Genomic DNA, 25,684 nt, shown 5'->3' with positions numbered 1-25,684 from the left:
AAAAAAGTATCATCTTTACCAAAATGAGCTGTACTAAAATGTAGGCTAATGAGAGGTTTTGGTTATATGAAATGGCCAAAGCTCACCTGCCACGTCAAGGCACACTCTCAATAGGGTGAGAACCTACTTAATTGCACCTCCCCCAACACATTAATAAGGTTTTGGTAGCAGTATAAACTGCTTTGTGTGCCCACTATGTAGGAGGTGAGAGTAGGTTCTCACCCTATTGAGAGTGTGCCTTGACGTGGCGGGTGAGCTTAATTATGCTTTGGCCAATTCATATAACCAAAACCTCTCATTTATATTATGTTTATATACCGTATTTATCGGCGTATAACACGCACTTTTATATCTAAAAAAATAAGTTTAAACCCTACCTGCGTGTTATACGCCGATAACTTTCTGTGCTGCACGATCTGCAGCCGTGTCTCCCGCACTTCCGGTTCCGGCGAGGGTGCGTGTTATACGCCGGTGCGTGTAATACGCCGGTAAGTACGGTATTTGTTGCCAACTTTATTAGGGTAAGAAGCGCAGACAGTTTTTGTTTTTTCTATACATTGTACAGCCAATACACTGTTTCTTGCAGCATGCTTACACCTGTTTGGTAGGCCTTGAATTACACATTTGTATTATTTGAGCCTGAGACTAGCTTAGCGCACCGACATTTTTTCTTTTCCCTAAAATGTAGGCTGCTGGATTCTAATCATCCCAGAAGCTTCCTCCCACTGAACGCCCATCCGGCTGTATTCCTATACAAGTACCTTCTATTCTCTCACACAGCTTGTGCATGTATTGCATTGGACACTCGTCACATAGCTGGGCGAGAGCCTTGGAGCTCTGCTGCGTGGCAGCTACGCTGAAAGCCTGCTTCAGAGTCAGCATTATCTCATCCACCTAGAAGAGAGAACAATCAGCAGGGCATCCGGGTCTGGACAGACTAGACATAAACGGGGAAAGCGCTGTCACAAAACCCGAGGCCTCCTATCAGCTTCTAGCCGCTGGACGGGGAGATCAAAACTAGAATGTCCCATGTAACAAATGTAATCTATGGAGGCAGTGCCTTTACAACATTACCTCTATAACATGCGGTATATGCACTGCACATCAGACAGGGCCCTGTGGTATGACATCATAACCTGGCAGTTTAGCAGAGAGGACGGTGGCATAGAAATGAGCGACAATCTGTGGCACCAAATGTGAGACATTTTTTAATATACATTTGTTTTGTCTGAAAAGGCTGTCTGGGGTGCTGGAGGGACCCTTCAAACATACTTGCTTGGGTATGTTTTTCCTTTTAAAGGGAATAAAACCATTTTGTGGTTTGAGATATTTGTTGCACTATTTTAGATATACATTTAATGCAAAGTGTTGCAATATCTTTGATATTTTAGTAGTCTATGAAAAACAAGCCCCATTCACTTAAGGATGAAGTCACTTTTGTCCTCTCCCCACTAATGGTGCTTTAACACACTGTTTTAAGTCAAGCTTTTAATAGAATCCCAACAGAAAGAAGAAATAAACAGTAAATTCTTACCAACGCCCCGTGTGTGCACTGAAATACATAGCAAACAAAGTGACATCCTCCATTGTGTAACGGCTCCCTGCAGATAAACCCGAAGTGATCCACATGCTGGATTCCCTAATAACAAAAAGAAGTTTCTTGTTATTCTATTTGTTACAAACAAGGGTGACCATGCGGCCGCATACAGCAGTAGCCACACTGCTCACAAAACACACCACGTACGGCTACTCCCTGTGAAACGCAAGAGGAGGAAAAACTAAACTCTTCAATTCTCCACAAAGGACCAGAAAACGAGATCCAACGCAGAACTATAATGGCCGCGATAGAATTTAAAAAAAAATAAATAAAATTACCGTATTTGCTCGAATATAAGAAGAGGTTTTTTTCAGAGCAAATGCTCTGAAAAATACCCCTCGTCTTCTAATCGGGGTCGTCTTCTAATCAGACCTCAAATAGAGGTCTGATAAGGAGACTAAGATCCAGATCCCCCGCACCGCTGCAGGGGACCTGGATCCTCCTGTTCCCCCAATCATACACACACTTACCGGTGCTTCCTGCTGTGTTGCCGGGGCAGCGGGTTGACTTCTACGCGATCCGTGTAGACAACGTCCGCTGCAGCCGGAAGGAGGTGTGGCTAGCAGCGGGGGTTGCCTGCGTCCGTCGCGTAGACCTTCCCCGACTGTCAGAGATCAGAGCTCCCCGCACCGGTGCGGGGAACTCTGATCTCTGACAGCCGGGGAAAGTATACGCGACGGACGCATACAAACCCCCGCTGCCAACTCCACCTCCTTCCGGCTGCAGCGGAAGGCGACGTCAACCCGCTGCCCCGGCTGGAAGCACAGGGGAGAGAGGGGGGAGAGAGAGTGTTAGTTAAATGGGGGTATAGGGTGTGAGTGTTAAATGGGGGCATAGGGCATTTCCGGAGTGGCGTTAAGGGGGCATTTAATAGAGCACTCTGCCTCCTGAAATGCCTTATACCTCCCTATATGGCACTCTGCCCCATAATATGCCTTTTAACCCCCTAAATGCCAGAGTGGCATATAGGGGTATAAGGCATTTCTGGAGGCAGAGTGATCTATACAATGCCTTTTAACTCCCTTAATGCCACTCTGCCTCCTGAAATGCCTTATCCCTCCCTATATGCCACTCTGCCCCATAATATGCATTTTAACCCCCTAAATGCCAGAATGGGATATAGGGGTATAAGGCATTTCTGGAGGCAGAGTGGCACATAGGGGGTCAAAAGGCATACCATGGGGCACAGTGGCATATAGAGGGTTAAAAGGCATATCATGGGCCACAGTGCCATATTGGAGTGGCAAGCCTGGGGGCAGATGTGCGTAACTGGGGGACAGGTTGGAAAATACAAGAAATAAAAACAAAAAAAAAATCTTTTTCTCAATCATAGCTTTTATTAAAAAAAAATAGTTTACATGAATTAACATTTACTGCTAAAACTTTTTTCCTTTGGGGTCGTCTTATATTCAGGCTTTTTCTTTTTTTCCTAAGTTAATATTCAGATTTTGGGGGGTCGTCTTATAATCAGGGTCGTCTTATAATCGAGCAAATACGGTAGTAGTGGTAATCCCATGACTGGAAACATTGTCACCTGACGTGCTTCATGCATCAAGAGCATTATCATATATTTCAAGGGTTCTTACTATGCAATTGACGTTTTTGTGGTAATTTTAATCCTCCTAGCACCCAATCTCATTAGTGGCTCCACGTGGAGAATGGAGGTTATCATCATGCAGGGATATTAATGCAATAGATGTTTTTATGAGCCTGGTTAAAAAAGGAGCCATCTGGTTAATGCAATTGCAAATAAAAAGGGCACGGCATGTGCCCCCAAGCCCCCCCCCATGCTGTGATCAAGTATTTGCCCATTCCTGATTTCTTCTACATATTTGCCCATTCGGGATTTTGGCATATTTGACACCAACATTAAAAATTAGTTTGATGATCGAGAACATTTGACAAAGATAACCAGATTAAGCACAAAATGCAGCTTTGATGATTCCATAATTGCCCCTTAGTTACCAAGTCAACCAATAAGCCAAAACGTAATTGATAATTGGGTTCAATTTCACTAGACGCACCCAGGCATGACTACGGCCAGACTGTGGAGTCTTAACAGAAATTAAATACAAACCTGTCTTGCAATCGGCTAAAAGGTCTCAAAAAGCAGCAAGAATGGGTCAGAAACCAAGTCAGTGATGTTATCAGCCTGGATATCAGGGTTACGTTCCTAAGGCTCTGGGCCTCCAGCTAACCACAGCGAGAGACAAAATTCCTTCAAGAGTGCATAGACTCATCTAGGGCTGCAACTAACGATTATTTTAATAATCGATTAATCGGCCGATTATTTTTTCGATTAATCGATTAATCGGATAAAAAAAAACAATATGCAAATTTTTCGTTTATTTAAAAGAATTTAATGAACTGGATGTTAAAAAACAACTTAAAATTTACATTAACATTCTTATTTTGTTATGATGTAATAAAAAACAATATTTTCAAAGTACAAGAACCCAAACACAATATTTATGAAACAAAATAACCCCAAACATTCTGAAAAGAGGTGGACTATTACTGTTCAAGAAACTTTGCCCCAGCACTTTGCACTTTGCACCCAGCACTTTGCACCCAGCACTTTGCACCCAGCACTTTGCACCCAGCCCTGGCACTTTGCACCCAGCACTTTGCACCCAGCACTTTGCCCCAGCCCTGGCACTTTGCATCCAGCACTTTGCACCCAGCATTCAGCACTTTGCACCAGCACTTTGCACTTTGCACCCAGCCCTGGCACTTTGCACCCAGCACTTTGCACCCAGCCCTGGCACTTTGCACCCAGCACTGGCACTTTGCACCCAGCACTTTGCACTGTGCCCCTGCACCCAGTCTCTAACTCTGCCCTGCACCCAGCCCTGCCCCCACATTCTGCCCTGCCCCCACACTCACACTCTGCCCTGCACCCACTCTGCCCTGCACCCACACTCACACCCTGCCCTGCATCCCCACCCCCACTCTGCCCTGCACCCAGTCTCCCACTCTGCTCTGCACCCACACTCACACCCTGCATCCCCACCCCCACTCTGCCCTGCACCCAGTCTCCTGCCCTGCACCCCCCACCCCCACTCTGCCCTGCACCCCCACCCCCACTCTGCCCTGCACCCCCACCCCCACTCTGCCCTGCACCCACACTCACGAACCGCTCTGTGCGAATGGAGCCACTCGCACAGAGCGAACCGCTCTGTGCGAATGGAGCCACTCGCACAGAGCGAACCGCTCTGTGCGAATGGAGCCACTCGCACAGAGCGAACCGCTCTGTGCGAATGGAGCCACTCGCACAGAGCGAACCGCTCTGTGCGAATGGAGCCACTCGCACAGAGCGAACCGCTCTGTGCGAATGGAGCCACTCGCACAGAGCGAACCGCTCTGTGCGAATGGAGCCACTCGCACAGAGCGAACCGCTCTGTGCGAATGGAGCCACTCGCACAGAGCGAACCGCTCTGTGCGAATGGAGCCACTCGCACAGAGCGAACCGCTCTGTGCGAATGGAGCCACTCGCACAGAGCGAACCGCTCTGTGCGAGTGGAGCCACTCGCACAGTGCGAACCGCTCTGTGCGAGTGGCTCCATTCGCACAGAGCGATTCGCTCTGTGCGAGTGGCTCTGTGCGATCCGTGCACATAGACATGAAGAATACTTACCTCCGGAACGCGTCACATCCGTCACGTAGCTAAAAGAAGGCGGAGACTGCAGAGCGTGTAGCAGAAGCGGGGAACGCTCGCGGAGGTAAGTAAAAGGAGCCGAGTGCTCCAACAACGAATTGATCACTCGATTAATCGATAACGGAAATCGTTATCGATGATTTCCGTTATCGATTATTATCGATTTTATCGATTCGTTGTTTCAGCTCTAGACTCATCCAGCAGATGACAAAAGAACCGGAGGACTCCGTTCAGTGTTCACAATAAGACACAAAAACAGACCACCATGTGTTGCAAGGTATAAATAACTGCTGACCGAGAAATACATAAAGGCTCGCCTTTTAAATCATATTATATATTTTTTTTCCCTTCCTTGGACCACATTTGATTGTTTTTAATCTGTAGAGACCATTACATAGGCTTGTTTATTTAGAAAACATGGAGATCTGCAGACTTTTAATAGAATCTGAAGACTGTAAAAAGGGGCAAACAAGAATTCAACTAAAGCTAGAAAGTAAACTGGGGCAAATAGAGGGAAAATGCGAATTCTACAATTTGTGTCTGCCAGCGCTACCTTTTAGTCACGTAATTCATTAGCCAAATATCAGCAACAAGATAAAAGGAGAGTGCGGTGGTTGTTACAACAGAAAGCGTGGTACCGGTAACACTTGGATTTATTTGCAGTGTATTCACCTGAGAACAGAATGATATTTCCTTAAAGCTCTTCTCAATCACAATCTTCTTTGTGTCTGGGCTGATTAGGTAAACCTCTGACTGGCCAATCTAAAACACAATGAAACAATAAACACAAATTACAAATCATTCAACTAAAACAATATACACATAAATACTATACGCCGCATACCATCCATTTCTAGAATGATCGGCATTGTTAGATTTCGGTTTGCATTTCCTTCTGCTGAAATAATTGGTCCTGACCCCAAACGCTTTTTAACCCCTTAAGGACAATGGGCGGTCCCTAAACCCATTGATAATGCATTTTGAGCCTGTACATGTACGGGCTGTCATTAAGGGGTTAATATTTTGTAACATTTTAATGGTGTAGGTACGACCCCAATATGTACATGTCAGGTAAATAAAACTACTCAATGTAAGTTGGTCAGTGTTGGTGCCAAACAACAAAATTCTAACTAATCACTCTTACAGTAAACAGCATAGTTTGGTTCTCCTCCGTATCTGTTGGTTGCACAAAATTCCGATTCCCTTCATTCTGATTTTGTAGATCGAAAGAAAGCTCGTTTTCTTCAAAGGAACCAGGAAGACTGCATCTTCCATCCTTCCACTCCCTCTTAAAAGAACTAGTCCGCAATCCAGGCTGCGAATAAGATTTGCGCATGGGTTTGTTTTTGTCTTCATCATTAAATGTTGACTGGAAGACAGACTTTAGTTTGCCACCCAACGACGTTCCAAAGCTAGAGTCCTCAGGATTGTGTTCTTGTTTTCTGGTACAGCTAACATGGCTGAACTTCTCAATGCACTCATCTATGAGGGCAGGCGGAGCATTCTTATGCGCCACGATCACTCGGCCACAGAAGAGGACCTCAAACTTTTTAGAAAAGGAGTCATCTGAGTCACAAAAGTGAGAGTGAATAGCCTCTTGGCGTGCTAATTTTCCAGCTTGTCTAATGGATCCAATTATCTCAGGCACCTGCAAGAAGAGGAAACAAAATCCAAGCAGATTTACTTTTCTTGAAAAACAATACTAATTTCATTAACAAACCCACACAAAAAAAAAAAAAACAACACATGCTCGCTGCCATATTGAGACACCCCAAATGTGGAACACTTAAAACGGAACCCAGATATATAAAACAAAAAGCAAACTCATGCAGTGTTTTTTAAACAAAAAAGAAAAATCAAGAGAACCCCATTTTGACAGCACTCTTAAACACAAAACACTGACTATTGCATTTAAAAGGAGTTTGTGCTCTCTTCTAAGAGATCACTCCAAGGTCAAAAACACAAAGCCGCTTAGGACTGTAAAATACAAACGCACGTGGTGGCTTTTAAAAAGATTTTGTAGCGGTTTGCTCCTCTGTGCACATTCTAATAGGAATGTTAATAAGCAGAAATACATTTTATGTGATCTACACTTAAACTGAACACTAGAATCGTGACAGTCTCCCAGAACGCAGCACAGAAGACATCCGAACAGGACAAGTTAAATACACGTCTTCTTAAGAGGCTACAGTTTGGAGAGGCCTCCAGTTTTGACCCATCAAGCTCCCAATGAAGCCCTTTAGAGAGCTTACGATGGACGGATGAATCTTAGTTGCCCACACAGACTATATATTGGGCGATGACACATTCTCAACAAATAAAACAAAAGCCCTGGGGTGTCTAATGTTGGTAAATATAGATTTAGGGCTTGTGTGATGGCGGAGTTACCACCTACAGGTATGACTTTCTACCATCCATTGTTGAATGGTAAAACATCTCACCGATGTGCAGACAAGGACTAGGAGGAGAGAGGCACTCCTGCTGAAAGCCTTTATGACAGCGGCTGTATGCTCGTTACATTATCAGCCTCCCTCCAGAGAGAGAACACACAGCGATAAGCAAACTACTAAAAAGCCATCAGGGAAATCTCCTGTTATTGTTCCGCGCACCGGCTAGAGAACTAAAACTGGCGCAGTTCACGCAGAACAGATCTTTAGGGCTCACGGGTTTGTATCCTGGAACTAAAAATACAGTCGACAGGAGTAATTAAAGAGCTTGCACACACACGGTCTGCAAATTGATCAGCAGGAATAGCACTAAGCAGGCCCTGGACATTATAAATGCACACAACAAACTTTGAATGCATTATTGTTTGATGAGGCCATCAGGGAAGTATACTGTCCCTTTAAGTAAATGTCACCTTCCCATACTTCACACAAGGTCAACATTTAGCGTTCTGATGAGCCAGGTCCTCAGCTATATCAACGCCAGATATTACTCACAGCTGGGATCTCTAGTAGTCACCTTGTATCAATTGTGTTTATTTCATCAACGCAACATACAATATGCCTGCTGAGTGATGACGGAAGTAATGGTGACAGGGCGTGATAAACATAGAACGTGGATTATTGCCAATCTTGGGGGTCATGATCTGTTGCTAGCGAGACAAGGAGGTGGAGAGCCTTTTTGTATGGGGTCGCGAGGTGGGACACAACTCAAACCCCCGTGTATGGGGTAACTACATCCTAAAAATCAAATTACATCCTTGTAGATGACACGTAGTTAGAGTCTTTTTTTTTTTAAATTACAACAGTAATTTTACTTATTTGAATGTTATTTTTGCCCTAAATAATGCACCCTATTAGTTAGCAGATTAAAGTGGTGATACGTGTCGCTGACATACAAATTGGCCTTCCTCATTGTAACTGTTCTACATTTTCCTACTTGACATGTTGCTGTATTCATTCTTGTCTACAATAAACAAGGTTTGAAAGAAAATGGGAAACATATCTATAAAAGAACAGTCAGTATTCCGAACAGCAGAAAGAAGGGTGGGAGAAGGGGTCTCCGTGGTCAGGACACCGCCAGTTACATACAGAATTCCCACGGCGCAGCGCCCTGGGTTAAAGTCCGGCTATTTGTAGGCAGATTTCTCATTTGATGCGACTCCTGCTTTAAAAATACCAGACGGCTGACATCATGCAGCCAAAGGCTGGGTTGTGGGCAGAATCTGAATACGTTCAGCGTTTGTACACAAACGGTCCGCAAACCTTTCAGTGATCTGCGGAAACGGTTAAATGATGATCCAAGTCCTCATCGCAACAATGTACGGCTTCAAGATAAGAGTTAAACCTTTAACTGGGATTTCCAAATGCTGGGACACAGATCCAAAGAAAACAAAAAAAAATATATAAAATAAAAAAAAGACAACTTATTCAATATTTTAAGAAGTCTATGTAGTCCTTCTCTGGGTTCCTAGAAGAATATCCAACACCACGAAAGCATGGCTCTTATCCGCTACACCACAGGCTTTATGCTGCCCTCAGGATTTGGCTTTATTTAAGCCATCCACATATAGCAGACCCAGCTATAGGTAGCAGTCATGTGCAAATAACTCGTACATTAAAATAGATAATGGCTTGCTCATGGGTTTCAGGCGACGCTTGCACACACCTAGCACACGTGAAGCTGACACGCATACTACACCTATACGAAGAGTCAGAGAGCATGTATGAAGTGGAAGACAACTTCAATTCACATACACTATACACACTGACGAATTTGCAGAATAAACAGGCCCTGTTTACAGACAATGTGTGCTCGCTAAATAATACCCACAATGACAATAATCAAATATTACTTTGCCTTGTCATTAGGATAGGTTCCATATGAAAGGAAGAAGGGGGGAGGCAAAGAATAAGAGGCTTTTTCTGCAATGATAAATTTACATTCATATAATTCTATTACAATTAAAACAAAAATTGATAATGAAATATATATATAATTATTATTTTTGTTTACAGTTGTTTTTAACTTTAATAAAATTAGGCGATGTATTCATATTTACCCCGGTGAGAACTTTTTTTTGTGGTTTAAATGGTGTATTTCCAACGGCAGGAAGCAAGCCATATGATTTTTAGAAGCCCATACTTAACCTCCTTGGATGTGTTAAAGTAACCAGAAAGTCAAAGGGTTAAAGAAAGAAAAAGCTTAAAAAGGGTCAGTTTAAAGAGCCCGACAGCCCCACTAAAGAAGACTGCATATTACAGAAAAATAAAAGATGTATCGAAGATAGATGCTGGAGCTCTGCAGCCACCCGCCACCTCTGGGGGCCGAAGACTGAAATCAATCCGAGTGATTTCTGCACACGGGGGCCATAAGCAGACCCCGTCATTAAACATGTTTGGCAGATTCTGCAGAATCCCCACATACAAACAGATGGCTAGCCTGTCCCTTTAAGACAGGACTACCCTGCTGACAGAAGAGGAGTACAGATAGGAGCTTCTGTCACCCATCACAAAAAGATGCCTGTAGATAAGAACGAAGCACCCCCCACCCACCCAACAGATAGGAAGGAGGAAAACGCGGGAGAAGACACCTAAAAGACTGGATTGTGAATATTCACTCTTTTATGGTATAAACTTGAAGATTTTGCTGAAAGTTTCCATAGGTCAGGCCCACAGATTGCCAAAATTATTCTTTGCTCTTCGCACAATTACTCGCTCAACGGTCATGTTTGATGTTGAGGAAATTGGTAAATTCATGGCACCTTTATATTTACTTTTGCTGAAAGGCCATTTAATCCATTGTTCCTTTGAATTGGGAAGAACAAATATTCCTACATTTAGGAACAGACACCCCCACCCATCACGGCTGGCTATTCTTCCAATACATATATCCAAAGGGTCCGACAAAACACTAGAACTCACGGACCAAGACAAACCAACACATCAAGCCACGAGGGCACTGCTTGCAAGCTCATATACGATCGATTCCATATAGAACCCCATCCAAGACACGGCCGCTGACTTCCAAAGCATTTCTGCCATAATACGATTACAGGAGTCCAGCTCCGAAAACCCTGCCACCAGCAAAATAGATTTCCTTTTCATTTCCCATCATATCTATATATATTTAGGTAACCATAATAAATAAAAAAGGAGAGCTCATGGAAAATATGCATAACATTTTGTATAAAACAAAAAAATTCACACACACACACTGGATCTTGAAGAGTTTGCAGAACCTGTAAATAAAACACACAGCAGCGTAGGCTTTAATACCAGACGAGCAACAACGCGAGATAAATATTTATATCCAAAGATTAAATATTTCCCTTTATAAATTGTCTTTATTTACATAGAAATGCTGCTGGAATGTCTCTCTAGGTCGCAAAATGAAATGTATAAACTAGATCAGCCTTCAAAGTGAACTATGACATAAAAGTACACTACAGAAAAGAGCAATGCAGACGATGACATCAAAACTAATCGGGAATATTATGTTACATACGAACAAAATACACACCATACCCCACGCAACACGCGGAAATCCACAGGCACAAGACTAACAGATGAACACCCGAACCTCCATGCCCATCGTATCATATACTTGTTTTATTTAACTATTAAATGTCCGTCTGAAATCAGCAGAATCTGATTGGTCGCACAAATAACATACTCTACTTGCAGGGCTGTCGTCACAAGTCTTTTTTTGGTCTTGCACGTTAGAAGTTTAAACTACACATGACGGGTTGTTAAGAATTAGCCATATATAGTATATTTACTTCATCTGCCCACCGTCAGACACCGTCTGGCAGCTCTAGAAACCCAGTCGTATTTCACAATTTAAGAACCTCTCCCGGTCGCTATCAGTTTTAGTAATATTCAAATGTCTTTGCCGACATCCGGCTGCGTAGAAATAATTTACCAATCCGAAGGCACAAAAATCCAGCCGTAAAACCCGGTCTAACTAAATATCAGATGTTACTTCAACTTTAAATAACGGCATTTTACAGCCGACGTCAGCACACAGCGAATTCTGCATATTAATAAAAATATGACGGGGATGAAAAAAAAAAATGCCTTAACAGATAAAGCAGAGGAAAAATGGTTTTTGTGACGCAAACAAGTTTTTCTGTCAGTATTTTGGGGAACAGATCTATTTCTTGCAAAGTTTTTCCTCAACAGGCACTCAAAAGTAGAAATGAATGAGCAAAACTCACCTTAGACAGCCAACTAAACAGCGGAGACATGTCTGAGTTGAAAGCGACCGCGTTGGGTCTACGTGGTTAACGCGGACATTCTGCCCCCGTGGATGGTGAGAGTCCGGAGAGCGGGGTTTGCGGGCTCAGAGCCCCATTGAGCAGATCGCTGCTCCCATCGCAGAGCCGCAGCCGGTGTGATCTCACGGAGCGAAAGACTTCCCAGACTGAGAGCGGGGAGGAGAAAAACAGCCGAACCAGCAAGTTCTCACAGCGACTCCCGCCTGCTCCCAATTACACAAGGTGAACGTGCGGCAGCGAGTCAGCCGGGAGAAAAGTGAAAAAAGAGATTTTCCGGCAGGACTTCACTCCGGCCAAAATAATTTGGTTGCAAATCTTTGTAACAGGATTGCTAGAGTCATTTTTATAAAAAAAATAAAAAAAAAGTATTTTATAATATATATATATATATATATATAAAATTATAAAATACACACACAATTTTGTACTATATATTAAAATACACACACACACACTATACAGACATACGTGACGTGTATATTTGCATGTGGTACGTCATAATGATGGGACAATGTAATCTGTTAATTTTATCCCGATCTAAACATTTGCTAGCAGTCTGTTCACGTAGTGCATATAGAACATGCGCGATCATTTTGTATTAATTACAGTTTAGTCTCCTTAAGGCAACACACTGCACAGAAAACAATCCCATTTTTTGCTCATACGATGGCAGCTGCTAGGCTTATATTTACAATTTACATATTTACAAACTCACATAAAAATGTTAATTCCCTTTTTCAACAATAAAAAAAAAAGTTTAGCAGAGAAATTAAGATTTTATTTTTTTTACATTTACTTGAAAGGCCGAGGAGGCTGTACCTTTTATCAGATGCAGCATTCACACCCCGAGGCGCTGGGATAATGACAGAGGATACACAGAGATAATTTGGTAACGTGAAACCAGTGATTACGGCAACAGCGGCCAACTGAAAAACGAAAGCCGTGTATTTGTGAACCTGAATCCAACACCTTTACTGTGCCGGGTGGGCTTCAACCCTTTCACGGCACGGCATAAGAAGAAATCACTGCTATGCTTCTGGTTCAGGGGACACCGGGGCTGTCCTTGGGGGGCCATCAGTAAGCCCATCTGCATCATCCTGTAAACTATGTGACACAGAAGATCTGATTGCTTGAGCCTCTGGTTAGCATGTCTGCTACCCTGCATTGTGCCCTTATCACCCCCAAATAACCATTTCTTATTAACAGCAGCAATTATACCCCAAACATGTATTGTTCATTGGAAAAAAAAAAAAGAAATGTAGAAGAGGGAAGGGGAGTTGTAGTCCCCAAAAGCAGGGGCACCAGAAGTGGGAGTGTGCATTTATCCCCTACATAGCTTTAAATGCCCTAAATATACTTTAAACACAATTCTGTGTACCTACCCTGCCATACATTGTGTATGAAAACATACATGGGCTTTATGTATAATCTACATTTATGAAGAACTACCCACAAACACTTTTACTAAAGGGGGGGGCGGTACATTAAACAAGGAGTTTATTCCCCCCCCCCTGCATTATATCAAGTGGTGCAATGCATTTCTTTGGCTGTGCTGATTGAAAAATAAATAATGTACTCTTGGTGAAAGGAGGAGGAGAAAAAACACCTGTCTCAAAGCCACACAATGGAAGGATACATACTGGTAACCCTTTCACAGCAATGCCAGGCTCACCCCATTGATATTACTAATAATATTATTATTATTAATGCAAGACATTGGAAAGCAAACTAAGAAGCTAGACAGACAGCTTTTTGTTGAACAAAGGACACCATGGTTTGATGAGACCAGTTCCACATGGCATCTAGCACTAGACGGGGATAGAAAAGAAAGCCTCGCCCCAACGCAAACACCCCAGCTTCACCTTTCCCAGCTGGACAGTATATTCGCGAATTCCATGTCTCTTCCTTAAATAAGACAAAAACGGAATATGCACAGAATCTTACCGTTCTACATTGATTGCTCGCAGTTATTAAGGGGCCCGCTGCACATCCATGCGCAGAGGACCTGTAACTAGGATACATATGGACAGGAACAATAACAGTCGTTTCACGTCTACATCTTGTGTAAATATTTGTATATTTTTGTTTGCCAATTACCAGTCTGATTATAAATTACTGACGGATAAGAAAGCCATTGGCAGTGCTGTTTGAGGCGGCCATCTCTCTACTCTGATCCACTTACAATACAACCCATGGTTTATTCCGGGCAGCCAATACATAATATTGGGGGATATTCACTAAACTGTTTGCTTCAAAAAGCCTTTTTCACTACAGAGTTAGCAGGAGAGTTGTCGTTTTACCATTCATTGTGAAGGGCCAATACTAGGAGGTTTCACCCTCATGAAGCTATGGACCCTGGACAGTGCATAACGCAATGTATAAAACGATCTTCCGGCAGCAGAAGCTCATTGAGGGATGGATCTTCATGCTGTATAACAATTATGCAAAATATACATTTAAAAAAAAAAAAATAAATAGAGTCCTCAGAGAAGCAAAGCCACAAAAAAATGCACTTAAGATCATATAAGATGGTTGCTGTAAACACACTAACAGGAGAGCACCTTTGACACTAACAATCCTCTGTGCCCGTGGTATATCATGGCTGGGTGCAGCCCTAGGCCTGAGCACCAGCTGCCAGCCCACCACTTTAAGCCAACGTCATATCCCGGCACGCCGCGTTTCAAAGACACGCGGTGCAGACTATGATCACTATGGAGCTCCATAGTGTATAGGCCAGTTACGAGGGGGTCCTCTTATTTCCCCCCTTGGAGCAGTGGTGTGCTAGGAACATATTCCATTCATTTATAGAGCGCCAGCAGATCCCATAGAGTTGTTACAACAGAGCAAGTTAAATCATTCACATTAAACTGGTACAAAAGCAGGAGCACCCAACTATTGCATCTTACAATCTAATCACAAGTGATCTTCCAAAGTTCCATAGCATCCAACACCTTGTGACTGTCAAAATCTGCCGCAATAATCACACGCATGTTTCCCGGCCATGTAAAGCACGGCAGTCATCAGCTACACAATGGAGTAATACTGCGCTTATAGCATCAAGTAAGTCATAGCATCTGTTACAAAAGGGAAGTGAAAATCAAACACACTAAAATTCACACCAACACCGAAGAGAAGCGGGGCCGGGGCTTGCAGCCAACAATCTCGCTCAGCACAACCGTAGTGCAGTTTACACTATCGCACCCGATCACCCGGTGCAGCTTCACTACCTGCAATGAGCCGCCTGGTGGCAGTGTTTCCGTGTATTGCCGCAGATTTATTATTACAATCATACAGATCTAAAGAGAAAAGAATTAAAACCTCTTTCCATTTCCCTCCATCGTACTTCTCTTTAAATTAAGATGGCTCTGCCCAACACTTATCTTAATCCCACAATATCAGAAAAGTACAGGTTAGTAAAATTTGCCAACAATTTAAAAAAAAAATGTATTTAGGCAGCTGGCTCTGTTCCTTTAATTTATAATAATAATAATAAAAAAAGAAAGTGCAAGAAACACGGAACCGGGAGGTAGGTTATAAAGCAGGGGTTACTTCTATATCTGCAACAACTTCACGGCTTTTGACCAACTCTCCAGTCACTATTTAACTAGAAAGTAACTGCTTCAGACGCAGTCTTCTCAACAGCCACCCGAGTTACTGCTGATCGGGCAATTTTATTGTTGACGTGGAGGTTTATTCTCTAAAGTTTACAGAGATTTCAACTCAAGCACTTCAAAACGTCCAAGTGTCTCATACAAGAAACGCTTCACGTGGGCAGGTTTATTGACAGAAGACTCGGCTGATTGAACTATGCAGTGTGCAGGACCAGCTTGGCCCTCCCCTAGCAGGGTTGGTCCTACATAACAAAGTTGTTGAATTTAAACTATAGCTCTCCTGTAAACCCCCTCTTTAGTGAATAAGGTCTATTTTACCAAGCCTATGAAATATAGGCAAGCTGCAAATAGTGACATATTTAATGTGTTAAAAAAATTTCCACCGTATACCAGAAGCGGTATCGATGTCCTCATTATTTATAAAGGCTATACATACGTCAGATTTACACATCATGCTCCATGATTGAGCCCTTCATAGACTTGCAACAGCTTTCTCTACTACCACTCTGTTCTCTTACAAGGTCCAAGAAATTATTATAATATACATTTTCTGAAGGATGTCACATTACCTAATCTAATGAAATAGATTGTTTTTTCACTTGGGCATCTTGCTCCAGTGAATTGCACACCATCCTCTCCTGGCAGACTCCGGTGTTAAAGGTAAAAGGTTAGGAAGCAGATTAAACGTATGGTTTTACGCCCCTGTATAGAGGAAGCAGCGGTGGCCGGTAGTATACAGCATATACTATTTAACCAGGAAGTCTCAGGGTATACATCGAATAAGCCGCTCTACGACGAGCCGCTGGATAAACACATCGAGAGGGAGATGGATTTGGTTCAGGAACGCCAAGTTTATTTCTATCCAAGACATTAGTAATGGATTATATTGTATTTACAAGGTTGGAACTGCCTTACACTTCCCGTTACCCATCGAGGCCGTCAGATCAGAATGTCCATCACAGCGACAGTCTAGCCCCCAAAGGGGTATTTTTAATGCACACCGCAGTGAGAAAACAAGACTTTTGTCTTCCTCCATCCCCGGCTGTCACTGAAACCAGGAGGCATTAGTATGTAAACTTCTTGCACATGCTCAGTAGCACTCAGTGAAGCTGCAGCCAGTCACATGGATGGGCGTACTACTGAGCATGTGCAAGAAGCATACCACAGTATGCTCCTTTTTCAGTGAGCACATTACCGGCAATTGATTTTTTTCCATCTATTTTTACATAAAATTACAAAAGACCAAAGTATTAGACAGAATCCATTTGTAAATACGGAACTATGATTTATGAAACATGTTTTTTAATGTAAAGCACCCGCTGCATTAAAGAGGTTCCAAAGGGGTTTGCTAAAATCCTCATCACAAAAGCCTAACTGCAGGAAGACAAAACTTACCACAGCTTTAATGAAATATAAATGGATCTCTAACCCCATATACATACATATTATATATTCCATTTTTATTTCACTTTTTATTTTAAACGATCCAGAACCTTACATGAACACCTTACTCCAAGCAGGGCTAGACTGGTGATGGCATTTTAAAGGTCAGTGGGCGCCAAACGATGATGTTGCAGCAGGTGAAAGCAAGTATCTGATACCGGCCACCAGCTCACCAGACGTTTGCCCATTGTGGCAGATGGCCAGTCCAAAGGGCCTTCCACCTTTAGGAATAAACGTCTATATAGGCAGAGACACATAAATATTCTACTGATACAGAACCTGAATCTCCGGTACTACATCTCACAATAATAAAGCTTTCAAAATATTATTTCAGGCAGTCTTATAAACAAGCGAGCACACGTGCGCTAAACGGCTTTCCAAGGTGCTAAAAATAAGAACAGGGCATGTAGCGGCATATTTTTTAATATAAACAGACCTAGGGTCAAAAAAACTCCCTAAACAATCAAGGAGAAGAAGCGAGACTATCAGGGCTGCCGTTAAAGGCAAAAATACCAGACATTCCTGCCGTAAAACCTTCATTACAGCAGTCGGTGTTTGTGCATCACTAAGAAACGTAGGGCCTCGAGAGCTAACTAAACATCAGGCACATTTATAGAGGGAAGAAGGGCCCGTCTGGGGAAGAAGAGTACCCTTGACACTTTAAAGCCCATGGCTGCTAAGTCATATACGTGTGACCAACAGCCGCAGCTGCGTACTGAACGACACAGTTTGCCACCAGAGCAGAAGTAAAGGTAACCGTGCGGCACCATCAGCCCACGGGGCATCTGCCAGTCTGGGGGGAAGATTACAGTGGGGTTCATTTACTAAAGCAGAGTTGCCGCGATACTTCAGCTCATCCAATTCACTTTGCTGCAGAAGCTCACAACGTACAGCGAAGCTGCAGCTACCCTGGGAAACTACTGCTTTAGTTAATAAACCCCAGTTTTATGTTGAACCGGCAGGCAAGAGCATGGCTGTTTCCTTATAACCCCATTGGGGGGGGGGCAGAAGAGGGAGGGCTCAGGGTAGCTTGAGCCAGAAAGTTTGCAGGTATGATAATGTCTCCAAGTAGAGTGACCACATGTCCCAGATTGCGAGTGAAGGAGGTCTCAGCCAATCAGAAGAGACTTCTCAACTCTGATTGCCTGAGAGTTCAGAAGCCTCTCCTGATAGGCCAAGTCCCTCCTTCACACCAAGCTCAGTGTAAGCTGCAGCCGGCACCAGGTATGTGTGTCTGTGTGACTGAGTGTGTCTGTTTAATGTCAGGTAATAAGAGGAGATAACACTCTGAATTTGCTTATGTCTGTAATTAGCATATGTATCGGTATATTATTAAATCTGATATCAACACGGTTTCCAAGGTTTCCTAATGACATAATAGTATATGTGAATCAGTTTGTATGTACACACACACACACACACGTTGGTGTGTCCCTGAATGGCCGAAATAAAATGCGGTCACCCAACAGGCTCACGAAAACATAAATAAATAATGCAAGCAACGCATCAGCGGCAGGAAATCATTCCCTTTGAATCCTAATGTACATTTGATAGTTTGTAAGCGATATACTAAAGGGCTGGCCAAACAGAGCACGGAGGTACTCAAAGAGAAACTGTAAAAGTTTAAAATTAGGTTTATATAGCAAAAAAAAAAAAAAAAAAGGTTAAACATTACAGGGGTATGGGGCAGCTGCTGTAGACTGCTTTTACGGGTGATAATGCTACCACCCTAACCAGCAAGTAGCCTGAAAACTACCTGAGGTGCACAAGTATACTGTCTATATTTCTTAAACAAAAAGGATATTTAACTTTGTGTAAAAAGCTGCATATTTGTATTTTGCTTCAGGGTTAAATAAAAGCCAGAAAAGGGGTCTATTCACTAAAAGGAGAGTTGTGGTTTTAACTTCTTTACCATGCACTATGAAGGTCTAACTGCAGTGAGCTTCCTTCGGCAGGAAGAGTTTGGCTGGCCCTGTATAATGGATAGTTATATTACACATTATGCAAGGCAAACTCAGAACTTACTGTGGCGGAAGCTTGCCAGTGTTGGACCTTCATAATGCATAGTGAACAAAGCCCATAGGGCCACTTGCTAGCAGGGATGGATCAGAGATCAAAAGAAAGGAAAATAATCAAATATGAGATGGTAAGTTCTATATCCATAGAGATAGACATTTTTAAAAGTTATTATGAAGACAGTAAATAGTTATCAATTATGACTGCTTGGGTCCTTAGACTTGTCTAGTCTCAGGTCTTATGAAACATGGCATAGATTCTTATTTGTTGTTCCTTTACAACAAACATTTTTTGCTGAAGAAAGCAATGTTGATGTAGAAGATTAAGACTATCCAGCAGAAAGGATCAAGACGATTGATGAACCGATATGATCTTGGCCCAAATCAGAAGACACCAACGCACGTCTGATGGCATCACTTACCGACACTCTGGGGAGTGACGTCACACTTCACCCATGAAACATCCCAGTTTATCCCAACACACTAGCAAAACAGGTACTGTGAATGCACGGTCTGCATTATATGAATATGGCCAGGCCGTACACACATGAGAGTGAGAGATATACATACATACATACATACATACATACATACATACACTATTCCAAAGAGTTGAGGAAAGGTCGTATAAAGGGAAAGAATTGCCCCTCTCCGGGGTATGTCAAACTAAACAGGAGGCAGACTGATGAGAGGAATACGTATAGCATCAGGCAGTGACCTCATCCCAGGTTGGATTTCCTTGACACATTTCCTGCACTTTTGTTTCGGTTTTCTGACTAACCAATAGGAGGGGACCGTCCGGGTCTGCAGGATCAGGCACGAAGCACGAGGAAGTGACTCAATCCCGCGGAAGAAGCCTAATGCCTCTTGTGAGTGTACAGAAACAAGCATGCCAACAGAAAGAATCCATTAACTGCTGCGTTCCAAATCCTCATCCCCAAACGGCAAAGAATTATTAATCTTTGAATAGGATTATTTATTAATTCCACGTTTTCTTGATAAAATGTCTGCAATTAAGCCATTATATGTGACTGTTACACACAAGATGTTCTAAATGATAGGTATTTTACGTAACCCAGTCAAGTTTCCTCGTTCTTTCCAGCTCGCTTGAAGAAGATGTGAAGCACCTAAGGTGTCCTTTTAAAACTCTTAATCAGTAAAGTAACAGTACAAATAAAAAAACGATACTAAGTTTTCCTGCGCACGCAAAAATCTCAGAGATGTGCAGAATTTCAAGAATTACATCTCCCACAATACCCATATAAACACGTCCAACCCAGAGACAGGCACTCACTGGAATAAGTGGTCTCCTGACCGGATACGAGGTAGAGAAAGTCAAAGAACGTCGGATTCCAACATCACATAGTTCACATCGCACAATGACCCGTCTTCTGACCCGATACAAGCTAGAGAAAGTCAAAGAACTTTGGGTTCCATCATAAGATACCTTAGAGAACCGGTCACCAGAAACATGATCAGGACTATACCAAAAGAAACAAACACAAAGATAAGGTCTCCTGACTTGGTACCAACTACAGAAAGTCAAAGAACGTTGGGTTCCACCATAAGTGTTTACATAGCCGGTCATAGGCTCACCCATCTTCTCACCTGATACAAAGTAGAGAAAGTGGAAGAACTTTGGCTTCCATCAGATAGTTTACAAAGCCGGTCACAAGCATTTCTGACTCTAATCAAAGAACAGAAGCTGAAACGAAAAAGTGGTCTTCAAGCGAGAGAAAGTCAAAGAACGTTGGGCCCCCTCAAGCCCATTCTTCAGGCCAGACACAAGCAACGCCGTTGGGATACCACTCAAGCAGAGCCAGGGGCTGAGGAAACCCTGTAACCTGAACCATCGCTTCCTCAACCACATCGGCTACGAAGCAAAGCCGCCAAATTCCTGCCGGAGCGTCCAACATCACGCATTACTAAACACACTTGTTGCTGGGATCTGTTACCGGCGGCTCTCCCTACATTTAATATCGAACTCTACGGGGTCCAGGGGAGCGACAGCCAAGTTCACTCCACCGAATAACTTAATAGCTGCGGGTTATCAATGCAACAATCGTTAAACCCAATGAAAAACAAACATATGATCTATTCCAAAGATTATTCTCCTTACACCGCGGCTGCGTTCAAAGAGTGACTCCGAGCAGCTGAGCATTATGAGATTTGCAGTCCGACGACAGCTCAAGAGTTACTTGTCAGCTAACAGTCTACAAATTCAGAAAAACAGACTCTTGGCAAATTGACATTTTTACCCTCCAGAGTTGGAACACACGAAGAGTTAATATATTTAAAATAAAAAATGTAAAATATTTTGTAAAAATAGATCTATAACCTCAAAAAAGGAGTCAGTTAACTGGGATCTCGCCCTCCGCCGCCGTATCTGTGTATTTATCATTAGAATTTATAGACAGGGTAAATATTTAGAAATAAGAGCGCTGTAAGCAGCAGATCAATGCAAGGCATAGAATTTGCCGGCAGATAAGAACCATTCAGCCGTCTAGTCTGTCTGTTTTCTCTGATAGAAACACTCAGACCTTAATCGGTCCTCTGTGTGGCCCTAGATTCAGGATAGCTTTATGCCTGCCCCATGTGTGTTTAAATTGCATACCATTTCTGCTGGGAGGCAGTTCTAGTTATTTACCACCCTCTCAGTAAAGTAAAAGTTTCTTTCAATCTCTGACCCACTAGTTTTATATTCCGGCCTCTTCTTCTACCAAAAGCGCAAGACACAGGACATCGCTAACCTGGAACGACACAATCGGGAACACACCTAACAGCACAAGTGTGCCACACAATAAAACATCCAACACATTTGGGGGAAACAAAAATATTCAATAGCGCATCCAAGGCCCGCTCTGCCTATACAGGGTGGGCTGCAAGAAGTTCTAATGAAGTTTAACGAGCGTTAAATATACTAATAATCACAGGAAAAGCTTAAAATAAATATGTCCTGGGCAGTTCACGGTTAACTTTAACCCTTACGGCGCAGGCGTATTTAAAGCGGTCTGGCACTGAAAGGGATAATACAAGAGCCAGTCAGTCAGCGGCACTTTGCAGTCATAGCAGTGAAAGAGTTAAACCCTGCTTAAAAAAAGGGGATTTCTTTTCAAAAGCACTGCCTGACAAGTTAACCCCTTCAGTGCCAGTGGAGATGAAAGGCTTAGCAACTGCAACACACCAGAGGGCGGACAGTGTGACCCGCTCAGACCCCTAATACCCCCAGCACTTGCAGGTTGTGTATTAAAGTATACTCCCTCCTGTGCTCATGGAAACCCAGCCCCGTAAGTTCCCTCAGCAGCCGGGCGGATAAAGAAGAAAGCACCCCTAAGCGGCAGATACCTTGCGGTCCCTGTCCTGCCCCGCGTCCAGGTGGACGGAGATGAGCTTCTGCAGCCTCGCTTTCATCGTTATCCGTGCGCGGGTCAGGACGATCTCCCCAAACTCCGTGCGGATCGCAGCCCGCTTTCCCGAACATGCTTGGAGCCGAGCTGAGCTCCTAAAGCTTTCAAGCGGCTATTGGGGAGCGCCAGCCAATCCGGGCCCTGCCTGCCACACTCGCTAAAACTGCCCCCTTCCATTGGATGAGGAGAGGAGCGGCACCGAGTTCCTCAAAGCGTACATTGTGCTCGTCGTTAGTAATGCGCAGTGCCGAGCACACGGACGGCTGGCGCTGTACGGAGCCGTACGGAATAACGGGCTCCCGCCGCCCAGGGCGTTACTGTCTTTGAAATGTACTTTTGCGTTATTTCAGCGATTATGTTCCGGCAAATGTCTTACTAATTGGGACAGCTTACTATTGGCGCCGTGCAAGAAGGGGCCAATATGTGACGTTCTGGGGGGGGTAAATGTAAATGTGTGACGTTCTTGGGGGGTAAATATGTAAAGTACTTGGAGGTACGCGTGGCGTGCTGTTAAATGGACACTCCGGCTATCATATGCACTTTAATGGATGTGATTTGCCCCTGGCCAGTGGGGCATTTTGCAGAATCCCCCCCCCCATATACATTTGCCCCGTTGTCCATCCCACAGCAATTTTACCCCCAGTCAGCTCCAGCACTGGCTCAGCAAGCACCGATTGGCAATTTCAAGCAGCCAATCAGTGAGGAGGATTCTCAGGCCCATGGAAGAGGCAGCTGCAGCTTCTACCTCAGGTAAATAATTGTACCTGTTTTCATGTTTAAACAATGCATGTTAAAGCACAGAGTACATTAATATGCATTGCTTTTTGGCGCAGAGACAAGGTGGTTTTATTTCAATCCTGTATTGCAGCTGGGGTTAGCTGATACTCCAGCTCCCATGACTCTCAGTTAGCCTGGTAAGTTAAGTATCATGGGAAGGTGAGTACAGCTGGAGTGTCTGAGGTTAGTTTTTATATTGTTATGGATTGGTGCTGCAGTGGAATGCACATCTCATGATTCTCAGCCGTCCATTTAGTTGGCTCAATATCATGAGACATGTAATAAGAGCACATTGAGTGCCAAACGTTACCACAACTGCTGCAAACTGCCAAGTGTTCTATTTTGGTTCCGAGCCTTTATGTCCCCTTTACTCCCCTCTAACTACCCTCTCTTTTGTAACACCTCAGAATGCTACACTACACAACATTAACATTTCTTGACTACAACTGGTAACTGTAGATGGGGCTGGGGGGCTACAATAAGTCTTCAGTACAAACACTAACTTTTGTTGACTTCATCTACAATAATACTCAGCACCCATATTGCTGGCTGCATTTCATGGGAATTGTAGTTACAGACTGGGGTTGCGGTGGGCGACACTACACACTAACTGCAGCCCCCATGATATACAGTCGTTACTTTTATTTAAATAGCGCCAGCAGATTCCATGGCGCTGGTAAAACAAAGTCAGTAAAATTAAATTCAAATCAGACACGATAACAAACAGGTACAGAAGGAGAAGAGGGTCCTGTTCTTGTGAGCTTACAATCTAGACTTGGGTAGTTGTGGCTAATCTTTACACCCCAACTATTGGAAACTAAAGTTCTCATGTTGCGCAGGTACATGGTGGTCTGTAACCCTTTAATTAATGGTAGTAGTAGCTGGCATTCACCTCCCACCAGGAAACCCCTCTCCTGAGACAACAAAGGTAGGCAATGCGGAGGAGATAAGGAAGTATTGTGGTGAGAGAAGGGAAAGGAGGGGAGGATATTTTGCCCCCTCTGGAAAATAGTCCTGTGGATGCCTGTGCCAGACCCTTATGGGCAAAGGTTTTAATGCCCTGTTTTATGGAGTGTTTCTCAAGGGAAAACATGGAACAATGGAAGGTAGATACAATTTCTGCGACTCGCCTGCTTTGGCCTCGAGAGCCTTTCCAGTGACTGTTAGTATACTGATGTCAGAGAAGCTCGACCTCTTCCTGACCAGTTCAGTCCTGGAGCGATTTGCTGAACACCCTGTGACGTTGATGAGACGGCGCTGCCTGAATGCTGGAGTCCTGTAATGGACCATGGAGAAGTACAAAGCCAAGTAACGGAACATTTTATACAAGCGTTTTAATGTCCTCTTCATAAAAAAAGTGATTGTAACATCAGGTGCTGATGTGACGTCTCCTGAAAGGGGAATCTCCACCATTTATTTGTATTACTTGTGTCAGATTAAGAATATGTTTTCTGAAATACTCTTGTATAAAGTTCTAGTGTATAGAATATAATGTTTTGAGGCAGCTGTATATTGGCCGCTTGTATGTGTCCAGGCTTTATAACGTTTGCCTGGTCTACTAGACCAGGGGTGTCCAAGTTTTTTCTGCAGTGGGCCACTTCATCAGAATTGTATACGTGCGCGGGCCGCACTCATTTTTCACTGTGACAAAAAATATGGCCTTTAATAAAATATGCAGATTAAAATAAAGTAAAATGACACAAAACCTTTACTCTTCCACTCGCTGATTTCTGGGCCTAGAAAGTTTTGCGACTACAAATTCAGGATTCCCTAGATTTATTCTAGGGATGAACTAAAATGAAAATGCTGGACCAAAACATTCAGGGTTCACTTAGCCAAAACCGACCCCCACCTTTAAAAATAATAATAAAAACTCAAATTTTTAATAAAAGTAGGTAACACACAACTGGACAAAATTAGCAATATGACTTGGCAACCAGTAAATGCTGGCAACCCAGGCAACCAGTAAATGCTGGTACCTAGGCATGATGGGACTGTGCTCGCTGTGATTGCTTTTAGCAATCACACTCCTATCATGCCAAGTCAGCCAGTACATGCTGGTACAGGGTGGCTGTAAGTGATGTGCAGACCCCATACTGCTGGCAGCATCACTACACAAGGGGGGCAGCTAGCTAGGTTTCAGCATGTACTGGCTGACTTGGCATGATAGGAGTGTGATTGCTAACAGTAGTCACAGTCCCATCATGCCTAGGTTCCAGCACTTACACATCCATCCAGTAAATGCTGGAACCTAGGCATGATGGGACTGTGATTGCTGTTAGCAATCACACTCCTATCATGCCAAGTCAGCCAATACACGCTGGTACAGGGTGGCTGTAAGTGATGTGCAGACCCCATACTGCTGGCAGCATCAATACACAAGGGGGGCAGCTAGCCAGGTTTCAGCATGTACTGGCTGACTTGGCATGATAGGAGTGTGATTGCTAACAGC

At 43.4% G+C, this 25,684-nt stretch overlaps 1 protein-coding gene across 4 annotated transcripts in view; it reads right to left on the bottom strand.

Moving 5' to 3' along the window:
• The window catches only part of TBC1D1 (TBC1 domain family member 1), a 62,205-nt gene extending 39,638 nt beyond the window's left edge, over nucleotides 1-22,567 (bottom strand). For 2 of the 4 annotated variants that reach the window (XM_053458364.1, XM_053458365.1), the window contains exons 1-5: nucleotides 22,394-22,566; nucleotides 6,400-6,903; nucleotides 5,928-6,017; nucleotides 1,535-1,639; nucleotides 762-894 (exon numbers count right to left, since the gene is read on the bottom strand). In XM_053458364.1, coding sequence (XP_053314339.1) covers nucleotides 762-894; nucleotides 1,535-1,639; nucleotides 5,928-6,017; nucleotides 6,400-6,903; nucleotides 22,394-22,459 — 898 coding nt within the window. In that variant the 5' untranslated portion in view covers nucleotides 22,460-22,566. Of the gene's footprint in view, nucleotides 1-761; nucleotides 895-1,534; nucleotides 1,640-5,927; nucleotides 6,018-6,399; nucleotides 6,904-11,919; nucleotides 12,189-22,393 lie in introns of those variants that run through there. The other 2 variants (XM_053458361.1, XM_053458363.1) reach the window with 2 other exon arrangements.
• Between the last annotated feature and the right edge of the window lie 3,117 nt (nucleotides 22,568-25,684).

Source organism: Spea bombifrons, chromosome 1 (genome assembly GCF_027358695.1).
Source record: "Spea bombifrons isolate aSpeBom1 chromosome 1, aSpeBom1.2.pri, whole genome shotgun sequence".
Classification (NCBI taxonomy): domain Eukaryota; kingdom Metazoa; phylum Chordata; class Amphibia; order Anura; family Pelobatidae; genus Spea; species Spea bombifrons.
This window is presented reverse-complemented; position numbering and strand designations above follow the sequence as displayed.